Source organism: Engraulis encrasicolus, chromosome 18 (genome assembly GCF_034702125.1).
Source record: "Engraulis encrasicolus isolate BLACKSEA-1 chromosome 18, IST_EnEncr_1.0, whole genome shotgun sequence".
Taxonomy (NCBI): Eukaryota; Metazoa; Chordata; class Actinopteri; order Clupeiformes; family Engraulidae; genus Engraulis; species Engraulis encrasicolus.
Genome location: NC_085874.1, coordinates 47,011,510 through 47,025,191, shown reverse-complemented (window position 1 = coordinate 47,025,191; position 13,682 = coordinate 47,011,510). Strand labels below are relative to the sequence as shown.

General features: G+C 45.3%; 1 protein-coding gene across 1 annotated transcript in view; it reads left to right on the top strand.

The window, feature by feature from the left end:
• Nucleotides 1-12,433, top strand: part of kcnk3a (potassium channel, subfamily K, member 3a) — an 88,689-nt gene extending 76,256 nt beyond the window's left edge. Inside the window, exons 2-4 of the mRNA XM_063223727.1 lie at nt 10,839-11,398; nt 11,480-11,516; nt 11,619-12,433. Coding sequence (XP_063079797.1) covers nt 10,839-11,398; nt 11,480-11,516; nt 11,619-11,947 — 926 coding nt within the window. The 3' untranslated portion in view covers nt 11,948-12,433. The remainder of the gene's footprint in view (nt 1-10,838; nt 11,399-11,479; nt 11,517-11,618) is intronic.
• The last annotated feature ends 1,249 nt before the right edge of the window (nt 12,434-13,682 follow it).

Sequence of the window (13,682 nt, the reverse complement as noted above, 5' to 3'; positions counted from 1 at the left end):
ATCCCTTTCAGACAGCTTCCTCTTGCGTCCACAGTTAATACTGTTGGATGTGGTTAGTCCGTCTTGGTGGTATGCTAGGGTGACCAGATTTGGGTTTATGAAAAGGAGGACACTTTTTTTGGGGGGGGGGGGGGGGTGTCATCGGTGTATCTGTGTATCTACAGCTATAAAAATATGGGTATGAGGCCAGGTATGATAGTGGGCCTATAAAGTATCAACGCATCCAAAATGGTAATTTCATTAAAAGCCACTAGAACTTTTTGGCATGCACATTCATTTGTCTACTATAAATGACAACATCTCTTCAGTTAGGCCTATAGGCTTATCACATAGGCCTAATTTGTGTAATCATATGATGCAGAGTGTGCCTTTGTTACAGTCCTAGATAGTAGGCCTAACACCTATATTGAGGTAGGTTATAACAGCATAACAATGCAGCTCAATTTCATATTCCAATTCATATTCCAATTTCTGCATTAGGTTTTTAAAAATAGATTCACCATCATGTAGGCCCATCTCAGCCATTCCCCACAAAGATGAAGAGCATGATATTAGGCTATATAACATTTGAAACTAAATACAAAAAAACCCACAACATTTGTAGTTTTCAACTGAATTGATAATGAAGTGCTATTAGGCTACATTTTAGGCTTATATGTGTATAAGACACCTTACAATGTACCCCACCACTGTCATCCATTAGGCCTACTTAGCTAGGCTACTAGTGGCAGGGTGCTCAGAGATTAGCAATGGGCACTGCAACCATTAAGAGAGGAACTGGAGTTTTACCTACCATTAATAGGCTATAACCCATACAGTATTATCAATAACTGCAAAGGCAATAGACAGAAGTTGATGATGAAGAAGCTTAATTTCTTAACTTAGGAATGCGTCCTTCTAGCTCAGAGAAATTGCTTTTGCAAATAACTTGGAAATGTCCATGAGAGATCATTAAATCATTTTAGGTTGTGACAAGGTGTAACAAAACGTTTACCTCCCTAAATGGTGGATTTGGTGGTGTTACTAGGCTCCTCTCCTGTGTTAGGTTACTTTCATACCTGGTTTCACACGCTGGATTTTTTTTTCTTCAACTCCACCACCGCGAACGTGCATTTGCGTTTCTGTTGGCATTGCCATCTGTAGAACCGGCGGACAGATGCGCTTTCCCTTGTAAACACGAGGCGCCCCTACTTCTTTCGGACACAAAACGGTGCGAAGTGGCTATTTTGATGAGAAGGGCGTGACTAATTTGCGAACGATAGAGAGAAACCTGGAGTGGAGTCAAATGGAACGGAGTGACAATTACAATACCGATGTCCCGGACATTTCTGAAATTCCCCCCGGACATTTTTTTAGGTCTCAAAAGTAGGACATGTCCGGGAAAAAGAGGACGTCTGGTCACCCTATGGTATGCAGACATGAACTTGGATACCGTGGCTCTTGAGACATCACAAGGACTTGCTGTCTTGGTCACAGATGCGTCAGCAAGACGTGCACCAACAATTTGTCCTCTTTTGAACTTTTGATAGATCACCCTTAATGTTATATTCATTGCATTTTCTTGAGCAAAACTGTGCTCTGACCCTGCTAATTGAACCACACTCTTGCTCTTACTGATGCAATGTGCAATTGATGAAGTTTTGCCACCAGGCTGGTCCAATTTAGCCGTTCCACACTAAAATGACAGGTGTTTCATTTTCATTTTTGTTTCCAATCCAGAATGATGCACAAGGTGATGGACTGTCTGTCTCCAAGCTTCCATCTCCAGAGACCCCTCTCGGCCTTTTTACTGTACATGATGTGAAGTGCTCAGTTATTGTTTAACACAATAACTGAGCACATTGTCTGATGAAGGGCACGCTGCCAGAAACATCATTATGTTTGAGACGGGAGCTTATTTTCAGTTTTCAAGTGCTCAGTCAGTTATCACATTGGCCAATCAGGACTCAAGGGTAAGTGCGATCAGGAAGAGGGGCAATAGAAGGGCTGGGTGGTGCAAATGATCAGAGTAGCCCCAGGGCTGTCTCCTGTCCTCCCTGTTGATGGAGTTGATGTGTCTCGAGGGGGCTGTCACTCGCCCTGCCCCTGACTAAGCATCCTGCCTCCTGTTCCCTCTGCTGTCCATCAAGGGGGCTAAATAAGGCAAACCATGCAACTGTACCAAGCCTGAGTAAGCAACATAGATTAACGGAGAAACAGGAGCTTATTTTCAGTTTTCAGTCAGTGATCAGTCAGTTATCACATGGGCCATTCAGTCCAGAACTCACTGGATAAGAGAGTGGCCAGAGATTGAGGCGATAGAAGGGCTGGATGGTGCAAATGATCAGAGGAGCCACAGGGCTGTCTCCTGTCCTCCCTACTCAAGAGGTGTTGATGTGTCTCGAGGGGGCTGGCACTCGCCCTGCCCTGACTAAGCATCCTACTGTTTGCCTCTGCTGTCCATCAAGGGGGCTAAATAAGCAAACCATGCAACTGTACCAAGCCTGAGTATGCAACATTGTCCGGGTTCCTTCCTCTGCAGCTTGTGACAGTGCAAAATGGCAAGCAGGCGGGTCAATGACAGCTTTGCCCAGGCCCTGCGAAAAGTCATCTGAAAAGGCCCCAAAGCTGATAGATACAATGTAATGAGGACCCAATTCTAGGCCCCCTCTCTCCCTGGGCCCAGGACAACTGAGCCGTTTGTTCCCCCTGTTAGCTTTCCTGATGGCAAGTTTCAGCGAATGGGTCAACTGGACCCATAGGTGCCAAGGGAACAGCGGAGTAGGTGGTATGCATGGGTCATGGCCGTCTCCTGGCCACTTAAGAGGTGTCGATGTATCTCTGGGGGGAGTGGGGCGTCGCTGGCTTTTTACTGTAAGTAAGCATTCACCCCTTTGCACTGTAAGTATCTTTCAGCTGTCTCTGATGCCATGTGAGGGCATACCATGTGTTTTTTCTCTGGGCTGAAGGGTAACAGAACTTTGAAAGGGCGTATCACGATACTGCCTTCTTGCATCACCTAACAGCAGTGTTTCTCAAAGTTTTTCAGACTAAGGACCACTTTGTCCCCCCAAAAATGTTAAGGGACCACCTGTCAACTGAAATGACAGTTGACGGGGGCTAATTTGTCACTGCTAAATTCGATGCAGATCTCTTACTTTTTATTTACATACAAGCCTGTCTTATTGTAGTGAAAATGAGACTTCAGCTATGTTCAGCTTTGTAATAATGTTACAAATATAGTTTACTACTAGCATGTCTTGGAAAAGTAGAAATCCCTTAGTTTGAGAATCACTGCTTTACAGTAGGCCTATTGTGACTCTGCGTACATATGAACAACTGTTTTGGTTTTTAGGAAGATATGAGAGGGGAGACACAGTCTTCCTTTATAAGACACGGTCGAAAAAAATTGAAACATATTGCAGTCAGGGATTATGGGAACCAGGTGATGGGAGAGAGGACAAGAGGGGGGCAGGCAGTGTTGCCAGAGTGGGCGGTTACCCACCCAATTGGGCTACTTGTGATGGACGTCTGGGGTTAAAAACAGGAAAAATTGGCCATTTGGCGTTTTTTTCTGCCGTTTTATGCCCATAGAAATCAATGTAATTTGGTGAAACTGGGCAGGAAATTAGCGCATGTTTGGCTTTTTTTGAGAATCTTGGGCAGGATTTGATCAGACACATCTGGCAACACAGGGGCCAGGCAGGCAGAAGGGGTCCTGGAGCAGTGGCGATCCTACTGATTGGTGCCCTGGGTCCTTGCACATGCAGTAACAACACAGTAATAACACAGTAATAACATGTTACAATGAGCAGTAATAACATGTTAAAGGGAAATGCCACTATTTTGGGGCTTAATACAGTTAAAACCATTGGCTGGGGTCTATAAAATAGCATGCTACACGGATGCATTGACTTTCACTAGCTTAGCGACATGCTCCCTCTTTTAACTTGTCTTAAAGCAAGGTTATCACCTGAGAATGGGGCCAATAGTCGTGCAGTTTGAGCCTGGCTTCAGGGCCATTATAGTAACCTGTTCATAACCACCCACACGCTGCTATGCAATTGTGATGAGCAGAGTCTGACATTTATTTAACCCATTTTGGCCTGATGGCTCGTATATGTTGTTTGACCTTTGGTGCATGGAGACACATACTGTATATTGTATTCAGGCTCCTGAGATTTTTGCTTTTTTAATAAAAATGTGGGAATGTTACAGCTGAATGAACACATTCTACTGCAACATGAGGGTCTTGGGGTTTAAATGCAACTTATTTCATTTTTTGATGTGTATCAGATGCTAAGATATTTAGTTTTTTATTGGCTGAGAGCAAGTTTTCCAATAAAGGCTTAGGCATTTAACAGGCATTTTTTTGCAGGTCCTTTAGGTATCAACGGGTTAAAAGTGTAAAACATTTTTAAAATTTATTGCTATTGTTTGGATTCACTTTTCCTGTTTTTTTATTTTTAAAAGGACACTGTGCAGGAAATGGTCAAAAAGGTACTGCAACTATGCTGCTCATTGAAACTGGGCTGCCAATTTTTCCAGTCATAATGAATACTTAGAAATTGATGGTGGTGGTAAGTATTCATGAAAAAGGTAACATTAGTGAATGGGCAGCATGAATTCTGGAAATAAACAACTGAAAATCTCACGCAGTGTCCCTTTAAAAAAGGGCTATTTTTATGATTATGTCTTTTAGTTTGGAAAATGGTGAGATAAGAGAAATTGAATTGAAACCTCCCATGATATAAGGCTGAAGAGAAAGACTTGTGTGTTAGGTAATTGTGTGTGTGTGTGCGTGTGTGTGCGTGCGTGCGTGCGTGCGTGCGTGCGTGCGTGCATACGAGTGTGTGTGTGTGTGTGTGTGCGTGTGCACTATCTAGGTGAGCTGTCACAATGTCACTAATTTGCTCTGTCACTCTGTCCCCCACCCACACACACACTGCACTGCAGTCAAGCATGACTAGGCCTATTGCTTCAGCAAACTGAGCTCCTACAAAGCTGAGGTATGTGCCTTGTGGCGTCTCCAGGGCCACCGACAGGGGGGGATAAAGGGGTATGTTGTCCCCGGCCCAGGGAGATAGGGGGCCCAGAATTGGGTCCCCATTACATTGTATGTGTTGATTAGGGGGCCCCTTTCAGATGACTTTGTCCCAGGCCCAGCAAAAGCTGTCAGCGGCCTTGTGGCGTCTCTGTTGCAATATCAGCACTTGGGCCATTGAGGCGAACTTAATGCAGCCTGTGTGCGGCATGAGATTTACATGGCTTACTTTCATTATATGAGGACATAAAACTGTCAGGTATGTGTACGGTCATGTCAAACATGCAGTGTTGATTCAACACTTAAGGGGGATTCATACTTCTCGTGACTGGCGCTACCCTCCTTCATACTTCACTCGCGACCTCACTCGCGACCTCACTCGCGCCGTCACGTGACCCAAAATGACGTCACATGCCGTGTCGCGAGCTGCCGTGGCGCGACGTCGTGCACCCCAGATTTTTTGTAACTTGTCGTGCGCCACCAGCGACCATGCAGGTAGGCAGACAAAGCAGGAGTTGCGAAGAGAGGCTACAACTACTGTAGGCTACTACAGAATGGATCCTGCATCATTTTGAGGATAATAAAATGTCCTAGAGAGTTATTTTATCTTCTCTCTTAAATGTTGTTCAGTGAAACAATTGTTTACTTTGTTCAGAAGCACGTTGTGTTCGGCGATCTATTTATAAATTCTGCCGCCAGAACAATGCTCTCACATGGTCTTGGAATGGTCTGGCAATGTAGGCTACAACAAAAAATATGTTTCAATGTGGTAAGTCACAAGTCAGACGTTCAGTAGCCCTACAGCAGCCGTGTTTGGCTTTCTATTTTATACATCCGTAGAACTCACGAGTTGCGAAAGATACTGCCGTTTCTTTCATGAACAGCAGAGGGCACTTCCGACAATGCGAGCAAGGGCGCTTTTGAAGTATGAATAGTCTGTCGCAAGTGATGACGTCATTAATGGTTCTCGCGCCACACGCAACAAAGTGCGCACGTGAAGTATGCAGAGCCCTTAAGGGGCTAGTGGGATCAAATACACTCTAGATAGAAGATGTTAAGTGCCCAGTGATTGGATACTTTTTTGGTGAGTATCCAATAGGCGTTTCATGCACTACCAAGGCTAGAACACTTGACATTGAGAAATGGTGACTGCATGTGTTTCATTCAGGGGAAGCTCGCTCTTTGATGACTCCAGGAACCAGGTCACCACGCAGGTGCACTAAATAACACATAATTACATAATTACATCTTATGGTTGATGTGCATGCTGAACACAAGGCACAGACGCCTCACGGGTTGCAAGAGAGATGTGAATGTAAGATAACACATATAATGCCACAGCCAGCGCCAGAAAATTCAATCAAAACATACGTCACTGTGACGTTTCTCGTTATCTGCAGCAGCACGAGGGGAAAGTAATGCGCTTAGCTTACAGTAGCACGCATATTAATCAGCACGTGCAGAGCAGACTGAGGCAGAGACCTCGGCCCCAAATCACTGCGCTTAGACTTCATACGTTCGTACACACATCAACTAAAAATAGTAAAAGAGAAACAGAGAAAGAGAGACTGAGAGAAAATAAAAAAGAGGTTGATGTGAGGGAGTACACAATGTTAATGTAGGAGAGAGTGCTTCATGTTTGCAGTGTTGGAGTGTTGGTTGAAGTTTTGGAGAAGTCCTAAACACCTTAATCACTTTGCTTAGACACACTTTTATCCAAGGCAACTTACACTTATTTTAAGGGTACAGTATTGGTTCCAGTCCTTGGAGCAGTGTGGGTTACGTTACACTTAACTGACGCTTTTATCCAAAGCAACTCACACTTACAGTATTTTAAGTAGGCCTACACGGTATTGGTTACGGTCCCTGGAGCAATGTGGGGTTAGGTGCCTTGGTACAGGGTATTGGTTACGGTCCCTGGAGCAGTGTGGGGTTAGGTGCCTTGGTACAGGGTATTGGTTACGGTCCCTGGAGCAGTGTGGGGTTAGGTGCCTTGCTCAAGAGCCCCTCAGCCATGGAGTGAGATGTTGGGTGGAAGGGTGGGATTCAAACCTGCAACCCTCTGATCTAACATCCATCTCCTTACCCACTAGGGCAGTGGTCCCCAAACTAGGGGTCGGGACCCCCTGGAAGGTCGCGGAGGTCCTACAGGGGGGTCATGGAGAGAAGGGAACACTTGTATAATGCTTACAAATACTGTACATGCATATGAGACAAAAGTTAAGACTTAGCTGAACTATGACCTGTATGTTTATTCTTCTTTGGTGTGTGTACCATTAAAGATGACCGCAGTAGAAGGAGAGACAGAAAGACCAGACATGTTTTCCAGGCTTCTCAATCTCTCTCCATTTGTGAAAGTCAATTGTAAACCTGAACAATCAATGTCCTGGTCTCGTTGTATTGTCAAATTAATTAGAGACCATGGCAAATATGAAAGGATACAACCCCTTAGCGCAGAGCCTATGTTATAACCTTACTGTCTCCAAAATTGTCATCGCTTAAACCCTTAAGACACGGCTTTATAAATTAGCTGTTACCAGAATGGCAATGACCCAAGTCGTAATGTATTACTAAAGGTCATAGTAGTGTAGTACTATAGTTAACCTTCAATGTCTATTACAGCGTGCCACAGGAGGTACGGCGTGCATTAAGGAGCTACTATGTTACTGTGAATAACATTACTATATCACCTTAACAATTTCACTGTATTACCTTATCAAATTGACCTGAAAGAACACACACAGGAGACAGAGGTAATATTTAAAATCTTCGAGCGACGATGGGTTATCTGCCCTTACAGATGGTACATTGAAAATGGCAGCCCACTGCACCCGAGACGTAGCCAAGCTTTTATTTGGTCCTACCAAGCAAAAACTAACGTCATCTTTCAAAGTTATCAATCTTCATGTCAACCTGGAAACATCTGGCTATCTGCCAGGACAATTGTAGGAAAAGTCCCCCTGACTTGGAAAGCAGGAAGGGCCAGCATCGCAGGGCCAGGAAACCCACAGACGCAGAGACAGACAGAAATACAGAGAGGAAAAGCAGACAAGACAGAAAACAACTTAAGTAATAGCGACCTATATGTATGAATTCAAATGGATATATTTTCATAAAATGTATAAATGCAGTGAATTTATTCACAGTTACTTAAGGCTCTCAGTAATGTCATAGCAATGTTGTTATGATGTGGTTGGGTATTTTCAGCAAATAGTGAATAAGCCCGTCTGCGACCCCATCTGCACTAAGAGGCTACACAAGGGCAAGTGTTGTAGTTTTCAAGGATACCTGTCAAGACTGTCCGGTCTAATTGTAACGGTGGACATACGCATGAATGGGCATCCAGGTACTTTGCTGGTGAATGTGCGTTATGCCCCTTTTTCGGGGAAAACAAACTGAATGTCCCATTAACTTACATGCTACATCAGCTAGCCTAGCATAAATGAACACAGTCCATGCTTCAGCCACAGCTGTTTGGCTATATTATTTGAACAGCCGGCAACACAACACGCTTTCGGCATGTTGAGCGTAAACAAAGCTAGTCTACAGGTCCTTGTCTTTCGTTTATTCTTTCCCAACACCACCACTTGACTTGCATTGGCTTTCCCCCAATGTTTTCCACAAAAAAAGGGTGTAACGCACATGTCACACGTCACACCGTTCATATGTATTCCCTCTGTCGTCATGATCATCATTAGCTGAAATGCGTCTATCGCTTATGGCCAACAACAATTCGGCAGGAAGCGTTCGTGTAAATGAAATGCAGCTGACGTGAGGTGGGTTGATTAGCATGAGTAAAGCCTGTGCAAGGTAAAGAGACTCTCTCACGTCAGGACTGGCCATCTCTACCCACAAGGACAACGACCTCAAACAGGCCTCAGCAAAGGTCGACAGCATGCATAAGCAGTCCACCTAATGAGTTTGCCATGGGGACCAACTGCTGACGATTAATTGCACTCATTATTTCATTATTAATTCATTCATTCATTAATTAATTAATTAATTGCACACTACTCATAGTTTCCGTGTGATGCAAACACAAGCAATTATAGTTGCAAAAGTTATGGAACTGGGGCTTCATGTAAAAAAGCTTGCTTACGTACAAAAAAGCTACATACGTACACACACTTTCTCACACAAATATTTTAATGAGCTAAGACTGACTTTGCATGAAAAAGTGCACAAGAAAGGGTGTAAAAACCTGTTTATGCATGGATTGATACATCTGAATTTCTTATGCCAAATCTTTTCAGGATTGATTAGGAAAGTGTTAGTACACGAGGCCCCTGGTCTCCATCTATGCCACCTTGTAGGTGGAGCACAACCAGTCAAAATGAGAAATAACTTGGTCCAAAGATGGGCAATGACTCAGAGATCCCCTGGTTAACTTTTTTGGTTAAATTTGGTGAGGGTCAAAGTCATTAAAAACATTTTTTAAGAGGAGAGTATAGGTTGTTATCCCTTGCACCATTTTATGCACTCTAAATGAACCAAAGTTCAACCCTCCTTACCCAATGTATAAACATTCATTAAAGACCATTGAGTCTGCACCAGAGAGTGGCTTGTCCTCAGAAAAGAGGCAATGTTTTGTTTTCAAGAGTTCGAGTAGAAACCCAGCAGAAGAGGTTTTGACCCTGTCCAAAGCAATCCAAGTGGATGAAGAGACCATAACAGTCTCTTGAAAAAAAAAATCCCACACCAGCCGAGAGTTACATAAATGGGTTCAGGGTTCTTCTGTTTGTTTTTGTATTTTCATTTTCAGTGAATTTTGGGTCCTCTATTTTTTATGTTAATATCACACAAGTTGTTAGCCTGTTAGCAACTTCGGTAGTTGCCAGTGGGAAAATGCATTGAAAACAACAAAGTAGCTAATGTAGTAAGCAACTTTGATTTTGAGAAATTCACCCCTGAAGTGTGAGCAAAGGGGTGTAAATTATTGCCTGATCAGTTTTCATTTGTTCTCCAGGCTGAATCTTTTTTTTGTCATATGTTTTCCTGTCCACTCTTTTCACATATTCTAGATAATAAGAATAATAATGTATTGCAAAAATATAAAGGGATTCACATCAATTTAAGCTTTTAAAATATCAGTATGTTTACATTTTTATCATAGACACACACATACACACACACACACACACACACATACACACACGCACGCACACACACACACACACACACACACACACACACACACACACACACACACACACACACACACACACACACACACACACACGCACGCACACACGCACACACCACAAGTTCAGCAAAATGTCCAAATTTAAAAGGACTGTGCAAGCCAGTGCAAATGTGTGCAAATATGTAAGCAGCCAGGCCAGTGCAAATATGTATGCAATGCAAGTTCGTCTCACATTTCATTCGGTTCATACTTCTGTTGCTGTGTAGTGTATTAATATTTTGCCTCTCTGTCCCTCTTTTTTTTACCCACGCCCCCCACCCCTCGACATCTCACTCTCCTTCTCTCTGTCCCTCTCCCCTCTCTATCATTCTTTTTACCCCACCCCAACCCCCTCCTTCTCTCTCTCTCCTTCTCTCTCTCTTCCTCTCCCCTCTCTATCATTCTTTTCACCCCCCTCCAACCCCCTCTTTCTCTCTCTCCTTCTCTCTCTCTCCCTCTACCCTCTCTATCATTTTTCTCACGCCACCCCACCCCCTGCCATCTCTCCCTCTCTCTCTCCCTGACATCTCTCTCTGACGCCTTCACTCCCCCCTCCGGCCCCGACCCCCTCCTTCTCTCTCTCCCTCCTTCTCTCTCTCTCTCTCCTTCTCTCCCTCCCTCTCTCCTCTGCAGGCTACGGCCACGCCGCTCCCAGCACGGACGGCGGCAAGGTCTTCTGCATGTTCTACGCGCTGCTGGGCATCCCGCTCACCCTGGTGATGTTCCAGAGCCTGGGCGAGCGCATCAACACGCTGGTGCGCCACCTGCTGCACCGGCTGAAGAAGTGCCTGGGCCTGCGCCGCACCAACGTCAGCATGGCCAACATGGTCTTCATCGGCCTGGTCTCGTGCATGAGCACGCTGTGCGTGGGCGCCGTGGCCTTCTCGCGCTACGAGGACTGGAGCTTCTTCCACGCCTACTACTACTGCTTCATCACGCTCACCACCATCGGCTTCGGCGACTACGTGGCGCTGCAGCGGGACAACGCGCTGCAGAACAACCCCAAGTACGTGGCCTTCGCCTTCATCTACATCCTGACCGGCCTGACGGTCATCGGCGCCTTCCTCAACCTGGTGGTGCTGCGCTTCATGACCATGAACGCCGAGGACGAGCGGCGGGACGCCGAGCAGCGAGCCCTGCTGTCGCGCCACGCGGGCAGCGGCGCCCCCGGTGGCGGCGGGGGGGTCAGGGGCGTAGGGGGCGGCGTGTGCATGGGAGTGTTCGGCGGAGGAGGCGGCGGCGGGGGAGTAGGGGGGCGGTATCACCTGGCCCAGGACCCGCCGTCGTACTCGTCGGCCGCCTCCGAGCTGGGCGCCACCTGCTCCGGCGTCGGCGGCGGCGCGGGGGGGTCGAGTAGCGGAGGAGGAGGCGGTGGAGGTGGTGGCGGGGGCGGAGGCGAAGGTGGCGGAGGAGGAGGAGGGGGCGGAACGGGCAGGGGGTTGAGGAACGTCTACGCCGAGGTGCTGCACTTCCAGTCCATGTGCTCGTGCCTGTGGTACAAGAGCCGGGAGAAGCTGCAGTACTCCATCCCCATGATCATCCCGCGCGACCTCTCGACCTCCGACACCTACATGGAGCAAGGGGAGGCGCTCTCCAGCAGCCCTCTGCCCGTACACCACTCCAACGGCTGCCCGTGCGGCCTGCAGAGGCCCTCCGCCATCAGCTCCGTGTCCTCGGGTCTGCACGTCCTGTTGCCCTCCACCTCCTACCGCGGGCCCTCCAAACGCCGCTGCTCCATCTAGTGGCCGGGAGGAACTACTGCATCATGGATGAACGAATGAAACGGCGAATAACCGTACGGTGGCCTCCTCTAGCATTGTGAACACTAACCGCCCACCCGCCGCATTGACCACTCCTTTGTATTGGAACGGATGGCTGAAGTCATTTGTAGCCGGTGTATTGCTGCCGTCCCATCTGTGAGACGGCAATACGCAGAATTTCCTGTAGGTGGCGGTAACATCCATGAGAAATATCAGGACACCGGGCCAAGGTGGCAGCTTCTGCAATTGGGACATGGCGAAAAGGCTGAACATGACAAGCAGTGCTCATATCTATGATGTCATTCCAGGACATTTCGATGGCTGTACGTACGGTCGGATCTTGATGAGAGTAAAGTGCGGAAAACGATTGCCTCTTGGGCCTTGATGATGCCGACATATGAGGCAGGTGGACTTGGATGTAGAGTAAAGTCCAATGTCATGACGAGTTCAGAATAGAAGTGGTTCCTTATTTCCTGGCTGAAAAGAAGACATTTTATTATGAGACATTCTCTACTATGCTACATACTGTATGCTACACTGTGGATTTACAGCGAATTTTAAAGTGGGAATCAGACACTGTAGATTCATATGAATGCTTGTAGTCTTTCCAAATGACCCGACTTTATGTGAAGTATGTATTTTTTTTCTAGCAGAATCCTAACAAACAAAGAACACTTTGGAACACTAGTTCACACGAGTTAAACGTGTACATATAGATATATATTTGTTATAAGACAATTATTTAAGCAACTTGAGGTAGTGGTACGGTCGAGAGAGTATGGAGAACTTTTCCCTTTCTGTTGGCTACTCCAATGCATACCATACTCTTGTATACATATCTCTTTATCTGAACTGCAGTTTTAAGCCAAACACTTCATGTCACTTGACCACTTTGTCACTTAAGTATGTCTGTAGTATGTCATTTGCAGATTCAGTAAAAGTCATTTTGGAAACACTTTATTTTAAGGGAATACTGTTACAGTGTACTGAACTCATATGATACAGTGGAATAGCTAGTGTTTGGTGTAATAACATGTAATAACATGTAATAACATGTAATAGCGCGTAATAACATGTAATTACATGTAATCACATGTACTAATTCATCCACTAATTCATTCAGCATATGGCTGCCTTGGGCTTCAGTACTGTCCATTGCCTCTCATGAGTACAGTAGTTTGACAACGCATCATGAAAACCACATTCACAATGTAGTTATGGTACGTAAACTCAAAACAGTACAACACCAGTACATGTTATTATTACGTGAGCTATCCCATTGTATTATTACGCGAGTTATTCCACTGTTGATGTAAGAATTCTTTAACAGTGAAACCCTATAATAATAAAGTGTTACCATTGTTTTTTGTTTTGTTTTTCTATTGACTTTTACGTATATGTAAGTAATCCAATGCATTTCATCATTTGATTCAGAGCACATGGCGTCCCACTGTGTTTGATAAGCAAATCGAGTAAAACCACACACTGCTGCACTTTAGATCGCCGCTTATACTCTCTCTTTTTTTCTTAACTTTACCTTTCCCGTATCCTTTTTTTTTCTTTAATTGTTGTACGTCTAATGTCCAGCAGTGCACATTGCATTGGCATCAAATTAGTTTCTTTTTTTAATTTATAACAGTTGTGATATTTCATTGTCAAGGGGGGTATATCAAGGACAACGCTAAGTGATAAACTTGGCTAAGTTAACCTACAGGAA